Below are 15,643 nucleotides of genomic sequence, written 5' to 3' on the forward strand. Positions count from 1 at the left end.
TGGTAGATTAAATAAAAGATTGTTTAACACGCCAAAAATTGACTTATTATTTATTGACTTAACCCTCACGAACCAACAATAAAACTAAATCACGTAAACCCTAAATCTTCTCCCAATCGTCAGAAATGTGCAAGACACAGATTCTTCAACAACACGCGAGACGTATTCTCGCTCACAGTAACAGGAGTTGTTTGTTTCGCTCATACGGAACCGTATCGGCTGCGGATCAAAATTTGCCTAGTCGGATCGTGACAAATTCAAATCAAAATGCACACATCACTCCAATGTTAGCGTCATGGCAGAAACAAGGGCATCAAGTGAAGCCGTCTGACCTCAGAGGCTTCATCAAGAATCTCCGTGGCTCCAATCAATTTTCTAAAGCTCTTGAGGTTTTTCCAATATCCATTATAGACTACTTTTGTTAATTTTGGTATAAAAATGTGACATATATTCTTAAGAGTCTCGTGTAGTAAGGAGATTTGATATTTTGTAATGTATTATTATTAGGCATCGGAGTGGATGGGTGAACAAAAGGTTTTTGATATTGTTCCAGAAGATTATTCAGCTCGGCTTCATCTTGTTGAGAATGTTCTTGGCTTGGAAGAAGCCGAGAAGTTCTTCAAAAGCATTCCTAAGAACATGACGGATTATTTTGTCTACGCCACTCTTTTGAGCTCTTACACGAAATCTGAGAATACATTAGATAAAGCTGAGGCCACGTTTGAGAAGATGAGAGAGCTTGGATTCCTCTTGAAACCTTCACCCTTCAACTCGATGATTTCTCTCTACGGTCAGCTCCAAAAACTAGATATGGTCGAGAAGCTTGTACGTGAGATGCAAGAAACCAAGGTGGAGTGTGACAGTCCCACGGTGAACAATGTTTTGAGGGTATACGCGGACACATGCAAGATAAAAGCGATGGAGACGTTTAAAACGTGGGTTGATGAGCAAGGAATCAAACTAGAGGGAGGTACCATCGTTGCAATGGCAAAGGCTTACCTTAGATCTGGTTCGATAGAAAAGGCGATAGAGATGTATGGTAACGTGGCAGGGAGTGAAAAAGAAGTGTACCGTCTTTGGGATGAGTACAAGAAAGAAACAAAGGTGAATGATAATGGATATCGAACAGTTCTTAGCTCTTTGTTAAAGCTGGACAATGTACAAGGAGCAGAGAAGATATATGAAGAGTGGAAACCGGAAGGACCGAAGCTGGATATGAGCATACCGAGTTTACTGCTTTCCCGGTATTACGCTGAAGGCATGGAAATAAATATTGACCAAATGGTAAAGTCTATTAGAAAGAAGAGATATGAGATGCATTTAAAGAAGATAAAAGAACGTTTGATCTTTATAAGGAGGGTGATTGTTGTCATGGGATTGAAGTTGAAGGTTGAGCAAATGGTAAAGTCGATTAGACAAAAGAAGTTGAAAGAACCCTTGATCTTACTGGAGGCGAGGGAAGCGAAGGTTAAGGAGATGGTAACGTTCATTAAGAAGAAGAGGTTTGGGATGCGTTTACACAAGTTAAAAGAATCTTTAATCAAACTTGGGCAGATTGGTATGTTGGTGGGGTTGATTGTTGCAATTTTGGCCGTCATTGTTGGTGCTCTAGTAATCAATGTAGCTTGGAATGAGTGGCTCATTCAACAACATCCCCCAACATCATATTGGAAGGTGCGGATCTTAAAGGACAATCCTATGTTATATTATTTTTTGTTCGTTCGTAAATAGGTTTGTGTTTTCACTTTTCACCAAACTTTTTCTTGTACATTTTAGTTTTTCTTTAGGGTTTAGGATAATGGTTTATGATCCTACAAAGTTTTAGTTTATCTAATTTTCTTTTATGTAGCAAAAGAGAATACAAATACAAAGATATATGCGAGTTAGTATTTTCTGTTGTTATTAGTAAGGCTTAAAGAAAACTCACTTTGTTTCATTTTAATTGATGTTTAATGTTTTGACTTTGACACACCAATTAAGAAACTATATATTAAAATAACATTTTTTCTTGTCTTTTTTATATTAATTAAAATATTATTTACTTACTAAAAAAAATTATTCAACCAATAATATTAAATGCATAGAATAATGAGAACATCACTCGGAAAAAGGAAGGACTAGTTATTAATTTGCTATCAAATTTAGGTGAATTGACATCTCTTATCTCTTACATAAAGTCATAAACCCTCCAATATTATGATGATATATGAATGATATTCAGCCTATGGCCAATGTGGGCTTAATCTGTGATATGAGATTCAATAGCCCATTAGAGCCCACTTCAACATTAGCAAATTTTTTTACATTTCGTAATTTACCATTTCATAATTGCAAGCACCGTCGTATGGTCCCTATGAGTCAAAACGATCAGAGCAAATTCAGTTTCGAAACAGAGAGACTATTAGGAGAAATGGGAACGTCGCTTCTACTTCCGATCATCGACCTTTCTTCGCCGGGAAAAATCTCCACCGCTCAATTGATTCGTCAGGTTCTTCTTCACCTCTCTGTTACTTTTTTGTATTCTGATTCTCTACTAGTAAGTGATGATAGGACTCGTACCTGTACCATCAATTGACGAAGATTGTTTTATCTTTTTGTTGAGTATATGAATTTTGGTCTGCGTTATTGATTTGAAGGAGGTCTTTGTGTATACTAATTTAGTTTGAGACATACATGTCTCTATGATTGCTGATGAAATGTTTGTTTTGTTATTTTTATAAGGCATGTCTTGAACATGGATTCTTCTATGTCAAGAATCATGGAATCTCTGAAGAATTAGTGGAAAGGGTTTTCAAGGAGAGCAAAGGCTTCTTTAATCTCCCACTAGAGGAAAAGATGGCTTTACTCCGCCGTGATTTGCTCGGTTATACTCCATTGTATGCTGAGAAACTTGACCCGTCCTTGAGCTCAATAGGTTAGCATTTTTGCACATGTGGCTTGTTTTCTTGCTGAGTTAGTGTAAAAAGTTGATCTTTCCTTGTTAGGTGATTCCAAGGAAAGTTTCTATTTTGGTTCTTTGAAAGGTGTTCTCGCTCAACGTTACCCAAATCAATGGCCTTCGGAAGGTAATTTCTTTCTACCTGTTTCGGTAATCGGTTTTGATCTCAAACTTTTTGTCTCTATCTCTCAAGGGTTATGTGTATGTTAAAGGTATCTTGCCATCATGGAGGCAAACCATGGAATGCTACTACAAGAATGTCCTGTAAGCACCTGCTCTTTTCTTTCTTCTGCAAAGTGAATCTCAGAATAAAACTTCATACCTGTCTTCTCTATATATCCTCAGTTGAAAATAGGTTTCAAGTTCATTATAACTGTTAGATTTGAACCTTGATGGTAGGGATAAATATAGTCTATTGTAGCCAATTACATCGGTAGTACAAATGAACAATCTTAGGTGCCTGTGCGTTATTGAAATAAATTCTTTTCAGGTTACAAATAATAGGAAGAGTACGCTGTTTCATGAGGGTTTTCTATTTTTTTATATCTCATTACTTTCCTGGATTAACTTGCTAGTTGTGTGTTTGCATTGCTGCTTTAAGGTCCGTGGGTAGAAAATTGCTCGGCTTGATTGCCTTGGCATTGGATTTAGAAGAGGACTTCTTCGAAAAAGTTGGGGCCTTGAATGATCCTACAGCAGTTGTTCGCCTCTTACGCTATCCAGGTGTCTCTATGTACATCAAATTCTGGTTGGATTGATATTAACCTTAATGAACTCTCGTCATAGTTAGATCTTAACATATGAAAGGAATATTTATCTTTACATATGTGAATCAGTGGAAAATTAAGCCACATTCCAGGAGTTCGAGTCAGGTTTTGATCTCTGCACCTGTTATGGTTATAGGTGAAGTGATTTCTTCAGATGTTGAAACATATGGTGCCTCAGCTCACTCAGATTATGGAATGGTCACTCTTCTTTTGACTGATGGAGTTCCAGGACTTCAGGTAAATATCTCTGGATTTCTCTTGTAGTTCTTGTCATACTCTTCCTTTAGTTATGTTCTTACACCGTCTGTGAACTGAACTCTTAGGTTTGTAGAGACAAATCGAAACAACCACACACTTGGGAAGATGTCCCTGCAATTAAAGGGTAAGTCTAGCTTTTTTTGGTTACAAGATTATGATTAGAAATAATTGTTGAAATCCGGGGACTTGTAACCGTAGGGAGTTTATCGTCAACATTGGTGATATGATGGAGAGATGGACCAATGGATTGTTCCGGTAAACTTAAATCAATTTACTTAGGCGAGAATGTGTTTTCTGCGTTTCTTCACATTTGGTATTTTCTTGTAATGGGTTTAGGTCTACATTGCACAGAGTGATGCCGGTAGGAAAAGAACGTTACTCGGTAGCTTTGTCTTGTTTCTTTCTTTCTAATTTCTATACAAACTGATAAAGTTTTGGTAATTAATTAAAGGAGAAGTTTTTGTAGGTGGTGTTCTTCTTAGATCCCAATCCAGATTGTAATGTGAAATGCTTGGAGAGTTGTTGCAGCGAAACTTGTCCCCCAAGGTATGTCTTCTTGAATCTTAAATCCAATTTTAGGGTGTGAGGAGGGGCATATTACACGTTTTTAAAATCTTTTGGTCTTGAAGTGTAATAGAATAAAAATTGAGTCCTTTTCTCATAAAGATTTATTTCCATCGGTGCAGATTCCCGCCTATCCTCGCCGGCGACTATATAAAGGAGCGTTTCAGGCTAACATACGCCACTTCGTAGATGTTTTTGTTACGAAATGTAAGAAACAATAGTGTTCAAAGTTCAAACTTCAACCTACTATAATGTTTAATTAGTGAATATCAAGGAACTTATGGAACTTTGAAAATGATTAGTCAAAAACTCTCAAAGATAGACACGCTTAAAACCCGTGGAACTTGAATGGGAGATTACGTGTTTGGACCAAACTTGTACACGTGGCAAGTTTTTTTGTGGTGTATAGCGAGATTAATGTTTTAATTCAAAAAGACAACATTGTACGAGTTATAAATATAATACTATAGTTTTTTTTTTTTTTTTTTTTTTTTGAGTATAATACTATAGTGTATACAAGTCTAATTACTTAACTATACTTTGATGGAAATACAGTTGACAAGCTAATGCGTTTGACGGAGACAAAAAAACAAAATGCTTAATATCTATGGAAAATTCATTTTGTGTAAACATTTTAAGTTTTTTTTTTTTCTATTGGAAATATGCATAACGCAACTATACATGCAAGTTTGCAACAATATACTATTTTAAACATTAGAAAACAAAACATTATCTTATCTTCAATCTAATTGTTTTATCTTCTTTTTATAAACATGTCCTTTAGATGCATGCATTCATTTTTTTTTTCATACAGCCGAATTAAAATTTTTATTACACGTCTGATTTTACGGTATTTTTTATTTTATTTTAGTACAGAAATTACAAATACAACATACTTTTATTAGTCAAATATCTTTTCTTACCACATATAAAATTTCTATACATTGATATTCCTTTTTTGTTAGTCAAATAAATGTGTATATTTATTCCATATGAGGGAAAAAAATGATATTATTACATACTTGCAAGGTTTTTTTGCCAATAGTTTAATTTTTTAGTCATCAATCGTTGAATAATAATTACGTATATTTGGAATATAATCCAATATTAAACATTTATCCATTTTCCACGTGGGTTTTATCAGTGTCGGAGCTGGATCTGAGAAAGAGATAAACCCAAAATATTTCAATTATAGAAAGAAAAAAAAGAGAGTCTATTTTAAATCAATTTGTATTTCTCTTCTTTTATCTCCGAAATAAAAGCTTAATTTTTCTCCCAACTACTCTGCAATTAAATCGGTAGAGTGAGACATTGGCCATCGTTTCCTCGCTCTGTTTTCTGGGCTTGTTTTTTTCCTTCTTCTTAGAGATAGAAAAAATCATCTCTGAGAGTTTTCTCGGGAAAGTTTTTTAGTGTTTAGCTACTGGATTTTGAATTTACGAATCAATGGAAGGAGTTGATCACCTTGCCGATGAGAGAAACAAAGCGGAGTTCGACGTCGAGGAGATGAAGATCGTCTGGGCTGGTTCCCGCCACGCTTTTGAGGTTTCCGATCGAATTGCCCGCCTCGTTGCCAGCGATCCGGTGAGTTTCTTCTTAATTCTCGTTGATTTTTGTTCTGATTTTCGTTTGGATTACGGGAAATGTTTATGCGGCGAGGGAATAGGATTAGGTCTGTGTTAGATTTGTGAATTTCGTTATCTTCTTTGTATAGGTATTTGAGAAAAGCAATAGAGCTCGGTTGAGTAGGAAGGAGCTGTTTAAGAGCACGTTGCGAAAATGTGCTCATGCGTTTAAGAGGATTATCGAGCTTCGTCTCAATGGTATGGATTGTTCTCACGCACCTTGGTTTCAAGTTTTTTCGTATTACGTCTTATTATTGTGCTCTTCCATTTGTTGTTGGTTACAGAGGAAGAAGCAGGAAGATTGAGGCACTTTATCGATCAGCCTGCTTATGTGGATCTGCATTGGGTACTTCCTGCGTCTCATTTATCGATAGATAGACTCTTCTAGAGACAGAATTTTGATTCTTTTATTCATGTTTTTTTTTTGTGTCTCTTTGCTCTAGGGAATGTTTGTGCCTGCTATTAAGGGGCAGGGCACAGAGGAGCAGCAGAAGAAGTGGTTGTCGCTGGCGAGTAAGATGCAGATTATTGGGTGTTATGCACAGACTGAGCTTGGTCATGGCTCAAATGTTCAAGGACTGGAGACAACCGCCACATTTGATCCCAAGACTGATGAGTTTGTAATTCATACTCCAACTCAGACTGCATCCAAAGTGAGTAGACCGAAAAGGCTTTGATTGAGTATTATTATGCACAGTCTCCCTTAGTTGTGTAAAGATTTTCATCTGTCTTGATTGTTGAATAGTGGTGGCCTGGTGGTTTGGGAAAAGTTTCTACCCATGCTGTTGTTTACGCTCGTCTCATAACTAACGGAAAGGACTATGGTATCCATGGTATGTACCGGGAAAAGTTTCCAGTATTTTTTTTGTTCAATTTTTCTTGCTTGGGTATTGGTTTCTTAAACTTTCTCTTCCAGGTTTCATTGTGCAACTGCGCAGCTTAGAAGACCATTCTCCTCTTCCGAATATAACTGTTGGTGATATCGGGACGAAGATGGGAAATGGAGCATATAATTCAATGGACAACGGGTTTCTTATGTTTGATCATGTTCGTATTCCTAGAGATCAAATGCTCATGAGGTCCTCTCTCTTTGCCTTTCTGGTCTGAATTTAATAAACATTCACGATGTAATTCTAGAGGAAATTGCTTGTGCTTAAATGCGGGCTTATGGTTCCATATTTCTCCTCTTTCAAAACGTTTCAGGCTGTCAAAAGTTACAAGGGAAGGAAAATATGTTCCATCGGATGTTCCAAAGCAGCTGGTATATGGTACTATGGTGTATGTGAGACAAGCAATTGTAGCAGATGCTTCAATTGCACTATCTCGAGCAGTTTGCATAGCTACAAGGTACAGCGCAGTGCGGAGGCAGTTTGGCGCACATAATGGTGGCATTGAGACACAGGTACTTATTCAAACCCATTTCATGTGCATGGTTGTTTACACCTATTGATGTTGGATCATAACAAATTTCAAAGTATATTTTACCTTGAAAACTCTGCTTGTATATTTTGCGGTTTTAGCCAAATTTGTCTGTAAGTTCCTGCTGAACTGTTTTTCTTCGACATGGCTTTTTATAGTTTTTTTTTAACTCTCATTAACGTTGGCTAGAAAAGGGAATGTAATATATTTCTGCATGTTGTTGTAACAGGTGATTGATTATAAAACTCAGCAGAACCGGCTATTTCCTCTGCTAGCATCTGCATATGCATTTCGATTTGTTGGAGAGTGGCTAAAATGGCTGTACACGGATGTAACTGAAAGACTTGCGGCTAGTGATTTCGCAACTTTGCCTGAGGCTCATGCATGCACTGCAGGGTTGAAGTCTCTCACCACCACAGCCACTGCGGTAAGTTCCAGACCTGATTCTTTATACTCACTAGACTAGACTGATTGGTTTCGTCTCTCTGAGGGTCCAACCGCTCACATGTTGGAAAGTTTGTTCCCTCGTTGACATTGTTTTGGAGGTGTATTTAGAATTGAAAGTCAGCTTAAGGGTACTATTGGGTGCAGGATGCCATTGAAGAATGTCGTAAGTTATGTGGTGGACACGGCTACTTGTGGTGCAGTGGGCTCCCCGAGCTGTTTGCTGTATATGTTCCTGCCTGCACATACGAAGGAGACAATGTTGTGCTGCAATTACAGGTATTTATCATCAACTGCAAGCTATTCTCACTTACTAGAATAATTCTGTCAGCTCAAATAGATTTCTTAGCATGTGGCTCGTTATCTTATGTCTCTCTGGACTTTTGGCTGTGAGTTCTTGATTTAATATTGTTTCGTATTTTGAATTTTTACTTTCTTAGATATGGTTATTTGCAGGTTTTTGTCAATTTTTCCTGTTTCATATGTTTTGGCTTTTGTCACGTGCAATTTGATTTTTTTTTTTCTGATTGATATGTAAACACACATTTGACTGCTTTTATAGTTTTGGTTCATTGTTGTTTCGCCAGTGTTTTTAACAATAACAATAAGAATAACCATTCACGCTATTGTTCAAACTTGTGTTGATAGGTTGCTCGATTCCTCATGAAGACAGTCGCCCAGCTGGGATCTGGAAAGGTACCTGTTGGCACAACTGCTTATATGGGCCGGGCAGCACATCTTTTGCAATGTCGCTCTGGTGTTCAAAAGGGTGAGTTTTCAATTTATATATATTTTTCTTCTTCCTGCTACATTAACAAACTAATGATCTTTTCTCAATATAATTCCTGAGTTAATGATGAAGTTGGTTTTATTTATGTAGCTGAGGATTGGTTAAACCCTGATGCGGTACTGGAAGCTTTTGAAGCAAGGGCTCTGAGAATGGCTGTTACTTGTGCCAAAAATCTCAGCAAGTTTGAGAATCAGGAACAAGGTACGCTTCTAACTCCATGAATCCAGAACAATTGATTGCCATGTCAGCTCATAAGCCAAACGACACACAAATTCTTCCTGTCTGCAGGATTTCAAGAGCTCTTGGCTGATTTGGTTGAGGCCGCTATTGCTCATTGCCAATTGATTGTTGTTTCCAAGTAATCTTCTTCTTCACCATTTACACTTATCAAACAAGTTAATGATTCTCGCAATGTCAGCTCCTAAATTTTGCCAACTTTGTCTCGGTTAGGTTCATAGCGAAACTAGAGCAAGACATAGGAGGCAAAGGAGTGAAGAAACAGCTGAATAATCTGTGTTACATTTACGCGCTTTATCTCCTTCACAAATATCTCGGTGATTTCCTCTCCACTAACTCCATCACTCCCAAACAAGCCTCTCTTGCTAACGACCAGCTCCGTTCCTTATACTCTCAGGTTCTTCCTCTCTCTATCTCTGCATTTGATTCCTTGTTAAGCTAAGTTTTAACATCTATTTGTTTCTTCTTTTAGGTCCGTCCTAATGCGGTTGCACTTGTGGACGCCTTCAATTACACAGACCATTACTTGAACTCGGTGCTGGGCCGTTATGACGGTAATGTGTACCCAAAGCTCTTTGAGGAAGCGTGGAAGGATCCATTGAACGACTCTGTGGTTCCTGATGGGTACCATGAATACCTTCGACCTGTGCTTAAGCAGCAACTTCGTACCGCTAGGCTCTGAAGAGTTTTCTTACTTGATACTCGATATGGTTAATCACATTTGACTTGCTTCTTCTTCTTCTTCTCGCTTTGAATAAAGTTGCGGTTTAAAAACTGGTGATGCCCTTATTTATATGTAGCAATGTAATAGTTAATGTAAGGTCGTCTTATGGCTGAATGTTAGTACTATTTTTCGTATTCAATGCAACATTAATAAATTGATCGTTTCTTTTTTTTTTTTATGGTAAAAGGCTCCATATATTATTAAGCTGGTTCGAAAAAATTGGCATCGATAGCCAACCACTCCGGAACCTGATAAGATACATGGAAAAAAATAGCATCACGAGATCGAGCACTTTTCGCAAGGGTGTCGGCTCGGATATTTAAGTTTCTAGAAATATGAGAAATCGAAAAACATCTAAAACGATTATGCATGAGATTAAAGGACTCAATTTCTGTTTCAAAGACTGGCCACGGGTCTTCTTCCTCTACGACTTTTATCACATCCGTGCAATCCGTTTCAAAGTAAACTGATTCAAATTCATGATGTATCACATACTCCATAGCCCATAAAAGGGACTCTAGTTCAGAATGAAGCGGGGAGGGCAATCGTGTTTTACCTCTTGATCCAAGAAGCCGTCCTGATGGAGCGTCGAGCACGAAACCAAGACCTGAGGTATTACCATCACTCACCCATGAAGCATCAACTTGACATCGGATCTGTCCAATTGATCGTTTCTACTTTCTACTCTGAGAAGGATACATATTTGTAATCTTCGTATGTATATACTATATAGTTCAATTTTAGGGATGTTTCTGGTTAGGTTAATATGTCATAATGACATTTTTCTCTTGACTGCTTTCGCAAAAATTATATTTGTAATAGGGTTACTTCGGCAAAGTTTTTATTTTAGAAATTCTCATGTAACTCATTGTAGAAAAATCATTTATTCAACTCTTTATCATACGGCTGAATAGTTTAAATAACCATTAACTTATTTGATTTTTTTTTTAATGTAGTTAAGCTGTAATATAAACAGTGGTTTGTAATTAAAAGAAGCCTGTTTTTTTCTATTATTTTCCCATCAAACTTTCACCAAAAATAATTTTCTTCGGCAAAGTAATAAACAATGGTTTGTTGGTTCTTTGATTGCTTTGGGAGTTAACCCACAATTTCAATGTAATGCGTCATAAGAAGAAGAAATGAAACATGCATATGAAGTTTTCAGGATTGTGCTTTGTTTCAATTAGCATCATTTTCCGACATAAGACTTCCAAACCTTTATATTAATTAAGCATTTAATAACCGAATTCGGTAGGTAAATTAATATAGTGCAAACTAATGTTTTGGTTGTAATCAATCCCCTTTATCAACCAACTGTTTTAGAAAACTTAAGGAGTTTCAAAAGTTGTATTAATCTATATATTATGAGATTTTATCTTAAATAAATATTATTGGTCAACATAAACAATTAATATCTGAACAGAAACACTACAAACAATTTACAGTAAAACAATTCTGGATTTCATAACAAAATTCACTCAAGTTGTTTACTACTGAATAATCACCATATATCTATAGTCTTTTCACTTTTATGTAAAACATTTTCTATTTTTTATTTTAACATATACATGTATTAATTATGTAACATTAGGTTGTTTATACTTTCAAATGGGCCCCACGATAAACTAATACGTAACTTGCTCCCTCTAAATGATAATGTATACATTTTCGACATCATACTTTGTACATATACTGATATACACTACATGTGTTTACGTCCTTTTGCGTACATGCAGTACTCTCTCAATATATAATAAGATCTATGCCAAAACTAAAAAAAAATTAAAAGCTCTTTAATTTTCTTTTTTAATATTTTGGACCTTTTTTTTTAAGAAATTTTTTGAAACTAATATTGGATCCTTGACATTTGTCTATCTTGCCTAGGGGTAGAGACGGGCCTGCGTACGTGTGTCGTCCATAGCAACCTTTCGACTCAATTTCTTTACTAAAATGCTTAATCTTTAAGTTCTATAATATTTAAGAAAAAACTTCGGCAATTATTTAGGTACGTATATTCGCAAATGTGCAAAACATAATCCTTCTATTAAGCAAACGTCCAAATACAAAATTTTGACTGACCGTTGTTAAATACTATATATAGTGTCTCGTTTCGGAAAATTATCGTTTTGTTTGTCCTAAAAGATGCTCCGGTCAGTGAATCCGTGCTTCAAACTATAAATATATGTGCAGTCTACCAAATAATCTTTTTTTTTTTTTTGGGCAAACTACTCAATTAAATCAGAATTTAGGTTGCAGTACAAAGGGAAAGAGCCTCTTTGGCCAGCGCATCAGCTTGGCGATTGAGATTGCGAGGTACGAAAAGAAAATTACACACATCGAAAGACATAGATAGAGAAAGGATATCGTGGAGAATCCCATGAAGCTCCTTCACTTGGAGCTTCTGATTGATTGCTTTGACAATGGTTTGAGAGTCAGAAGCGAAAGAGATGGTTTTGATGTCCGATTCAATTGCAGCTCCGACAGCAGTAAGAGTTGCCATTGCTTCGGCAATCAAAGGAGAGCCAATTGTTGACGAGGATGCAGCTCCTTCGAAGGTTATTCGATCCAGTTCATCTTTGCAGATCCATCCCAGTCCAGCCTTGCCATCTTTCCAGGAGGCGTCTGTGAAACAGGTTTTGCCTGAGAGGGATGGCCTATACAGGGTAGAGATCTGATGATTGGCTGTACCAATTGGATTGGTGGGTTGAGCGCTTTGCCACTCCTTTGCCCGAGTCATAGCAATCTGTAAAGCTTCTTCTTCGGAGAAGTCCAGATAGTCCAGATCAGCCATGGGAACAAAGGACCCGCTCCGATTCCTGTGGGAGGCAGACAAACAAGTTTATTCGCCAGGTAAATTCCATCTTGAACAGAGTTTATACCATCAAGGTTCAAAGCATTCTTGAAAGGGGCAAGTGACCAAATCTTCTGTGCAAAAGGACAATGGAAGATAAGATGGAGAACTGATTCCTCAGTCTCACAGTGAGGACACTTTGCAGATTCAGTAATATGTCTACCAAATAATCTTAAGAAATGAAATAAAGGTTGAGTATTTTATGACGACCACACATAATTCATTTGAATATGAATTAATATTAATCTTGTCTTTGTCAAACTTAATCCAAGTGAAAAACGTGGGTTAGCTTTGTAGGCAGACATGGGTCATGGTCAGAAACCCGAAGATATAACATTTTTGGGAAAAAAAACAAAAGATGGAAATTAGAATAAAATTGTAAAAAGTAAAATAAATGCAGATAAGGGCCCACAAGTTACAATTGAATATAATTTTTTTTCCTAAAATCTACTCGTACTGTTCTGTGAAAATGTATGTCTACAAACAGGAAAAACCAAATAGATCTGAAGTTATATCCACATGTAGAAAATGGTGGATCTACTCTAAAATAGATATTTCAAACTTCAATGAAATGATGGCCAAAGCATATGTCAGAACTTTAAAGAAATATCTATTATATTCCAAGGTGAAATATTCTGGTTCAGTAGTCTAGTTATTCTAATTTAAATTAGACCGTTTAAAGTTTTATTAAACCTATATTATATAAAAATTGGTTCAAACCGAAACAGAACAATTAAATTTAAATACAATTTTGGCCTATTTCAAGTACATATATATTTAAATTTGGAAGGCCTTAGACGATTTAAAAGAAACGAGTGACAACAGTACACTAGAATGTTTTTTTTTTGAAAAATCAATACAATAGAATGTTACAAACGAACAAGTGTCCAATTCAGGTCTAAATTAGTGAATACTATACTCCCTCCGTTTCAAAATATAAGACGTTTTGGAGAAACTTTTTTGTTTCACAATATAAGTCGTTTTCAAGTTTCTATGCAAATATATATTACTTTAATATTATGATTATTTCTATTATGCAGTCTCTTTTATGATTGGCTGAACTTTTAAAAAGTAAATCTCCTTAATCGGCGTGCTTTTAGCTAAAACGCCTTATATTTTGAAACGGAGGTAATATTATTTTACACAAATATAAAGTAAAGTAAATATCATTGCAAGTAAAAACAAAAAGAAAAAAAGGACAAAATCTTAATGTAGTCAAGTCTTTTTTTAGCTTTTAATATTTGATTTATACATAAAAGAAAAAACATACACACAAGAATAATTGCATCGTATTTGGATGTATATATTAGAAAGAAGCAAAACCAATCTCTTCTCCTCAAAACTATTCATACTCTCACACTCCAAAATACAAAAGAAAAAACATTTTTATTTTTTATCTTCCCACCAAAAATTCTCTCTCGTTACATTAAATTTCTTTAGATGCAAGACTCTTCTTCTCACGGATCACAACGTAACCTCCGGTCACCGATACCGGAGAGAACCGGAAAGATTTCGAAGACTAACAATGAGCAAAAAGGTGTTTCTAAGCAACCAAATTTTCGTGGGGTCAGAATGAGACAATGGGGAAAATGGGTGTCTGAAATTAGAGAACCAAGAAAGAAATCAAGAATCTGGCTCGGTACTTTCTCTACGCCGGAGATGGCGGCGCGTGCACACGACGTGGCGGCTTTAGCCATCAAGGGCGGCTCTGCTCACCTTAATTTCCCGGAGCTAGCTTACCATTTGCCGAGACCGGCAAGCGCCGACCCTAAAGATATTCAAGAAGCCGCCGCAGCGGCAGCTGCCGTTGACTGGAAAGCACCGGAGTCTCCGTCTAGCACCGTGACGTCATCTCCAGTCGCTGACGACGCTTTTTCCGATCTCCCTGATCTTTTGCTTGACGTGAATGATCACAACAAAAACGATGGATTCTGGGACTCGTTTCCGTACGAAGATCCTTTCTTCTTGGAAAATTATTAGAAGGCAAATTCTTGCCAGCGAATGAATTTTCTGGTGGTTTTCCCGGTAAATAAGAAGACGGTGTCGTTTTGCACCACTTCTTTTTTTTTCTTTTTTTTTTGTCTCTGTTGGGAAATTTCTTTTTGTACGTGTGAGTAAAAAGTTTCCGAATGTGTGATGTGTAAGTAAGTACAGGTTATTTAATTTCTTTTTTTTGTATAAATACGTACGTAATTACCAAAAAGTTTTCATTTTTTTTTTTTTTTGTCATCAGTTTTCATTTATTGTGCTTTTATCTTCCAAATTCATTAAGTTTGTGTCTTGACCCTTTATTTTCACATCTTTGAGTTCTGACAAAGACTTTAACTTTACTCCAATGGAGCCGGCAAAGAATATATACATTTAGAGGTTTCTTCGCTTGAAAAAAAAAAAAAAAACTGAGACAAAAGTACTATTTATTTATATCTTTTTGGTATACCTCATGCAAGAGAAAATATATCATCAGAATCGACATGTAAATGTAAAGATCAGTATTTTCATGGTTAAACATAGTAAGGACTTATCACCTTGTATAGTTATTCGTTATGTAATCGATCTCAAAATAAGGACATTTACTTCTCATTATTTGCAGGTAAGAAAAGTATAGCATGGATTATATATTTTTTATTTCTTGACTGTATGGTCTATTACTTCTTTTATTGTGACATTTATAATGATAGTCGATATAAAGATATTAAATATCTATAAAAGAAATCAGAAACCCAACTATATCCACCCTATAGTATATGCACATGAACATTAATCTCGGCCGCATTTTACCTACCGAGAAGCATAGTTTAGAATGGAATTGTTTTGTATATTCAGAAATCTAGCAGCCAAAGTCACAGTAGGTAGAATACAACGAGAAAATGGCAAATTAGTAGAAGAGACAAACTTGATGGTATTTTCTGTCATTTTCCATTTTCCACTTTTCTTTTCTTCTTTTTTCGTCTCATCTTATTGGCCCTTATAAAGTTGAAAAATTAAAGGACCTATTGGCCCATTTATTAATTAAATGTATGGTGTAT

At 36.1% G+C, this 15,643-nt stretch overlaps 4 protein-coding genes across 6 annotated transcripts; all 4 read left to right on the forward strand.

The window, feature by feature from the left end:
* Nucleotides 1-57: 57 nt before the first annotated feature.
* LOC9304173 (putative pentatricopeptide repeat-containing protein At1g43010) lies at nucleotides 58-1,877 on the forward strand. Its single transcript, XM_002868055.2, has 2 exons — nucleotides 58-389; nucleotides 508-1,877. The coding sequence occupies exons 1-2, from the start codon at nucleotides 126-128 to the stop codon at nucleotides 1,729-1,731; spliced, it is 1,488 nt and encodes a 495-aa protein (XP_002868101.1). The 5' UTR covers nucleotides 58-125; the 3' UTR covers nucleotides 1,732-1,877.
* A 457-nt stretch (nucleotides 1,878-2,334) lies between these two features.
* Nucleotides 2,335-4,863, forward strand: LOC9304174 (2-oxoglutarate-Fe(II) type oxidoreductase). 3 transcript variants are annotated; one of them, XM_021018385.1, is made up of 11 exons: nucleotides 2,335-2,488; nucleotides 2,722-2,914; nucleotides 2,985-3,065; nucleotides 3,151-3,202; nucleotides 3,540-3,661; nucleotides 3,842-3,942; nucleotides 4,029-4,087; nucleotides 4,162-4,218; nucleotides 4,300-4,324; nucleotides 4,430-4,509; nucleotides 4,650-4,859. In XM_021018385.1, exons 1-11 carry the CDS (start codon nucleotides 2,345-2,347, stop codon nucleotides 4,714-4,716), a joined length of 981 nt encoding a protein of 326 aa, XP_020874044.1. In that variant the 5' UTR covers nucleotides 2,335-2,344; the 3' UTR covers nucleotides 4,717-4,859. The 3 variants fall into 3 exon arrangements, 2 of the variants coding, with proteins under 2 accessions (XP_020874044.1, XP_020874043.1); XM_021018384.1 differs by having other exon boundaries at nucleotides 2,336-2,488; nucleotides 4,300-4,345; XR_002330513.1 differs by lacking the exons at nucleotides 4,162-4,218; nucleotides 4,300-4,324 and having other exon boundaries at nucleotides 4,650-4,863.
* Nucleotides 4,864-5,744: 881 nt separating this feature from the next.
* LOC9304175 (peroxisomal acyl-coenzyme A oxidase 1) lies at nucleotides 5,745-9,942 on the forward strand. Its single transcript, XM_021017494.1, has 14 exons — nucleotides 5,745-6,111; nucleotides 6,242-6,350; nucleotides 6,437-6,498; nucleotides 6,596-6,805; nucleotides 6,898-6,985; nucleotides 7,069-7,231; nucleotides 7,356-7,554; nucleotides 7,801-7,998; nucleotides 8,163-8,294; nucleotides 8,664-8,784; nucleotides 8,896-9,006; nucleotides 9,094-9,163; nucleotides 9,256-9,439; nucleotides 9,515-9,942. Exons 1-14 carry the CDS (start codon nucleotides 5,974-5,976, stop codon nucleotides 9,722-9,724), a joined length of 1,995 nt encoding a protein of 664 aa, XP_020873153.1. The 5' UTR covers nucleotides 5,745-5,973; the 3' UTR covers nucleotides 9,725-9,942.
* A 3,910-nt stretch (nucleotides 9,943-13,852) lies between these two features.
* On the forward strand, nucleotides 13,853-14,829 carry LOC9304176 (ethylene-responsive transcription factor ERF039). The gene has a single exon (XM_021016511.1). It carries the CDS (start codon nucleotides 14,058-14,060, stop codon nucleotides 14,595-14,597), a length of 540 nt encoding a protein of 179 aa, XP_020872170.1. The 5' UTR covers nucleotides 13,853-14,057; the 3' UTR covers nucleotides 14,598-14,829.
* The last annotated feature ends 814 nt before the right edge of the window (nucleotides 14,830-15,643 follow it).

Source organism: Arabidopsis lyrata (genome assembly GCF_000004255.2).
Source record: "Arabidopsis lyrata subsp. lyrata unplaced genomic scaffold ARALYscaffold_7, whole genome shotgun sequence".
In the NCBI taxonomy this organism is placed as follows: domain Eukaryota; kingdom Viridiplantae; phylum Streptophyta; class Magnoliopsida; order Brassicales; family Brassicaceae; genus Arabidopsis; species Arabidopsis lyrata.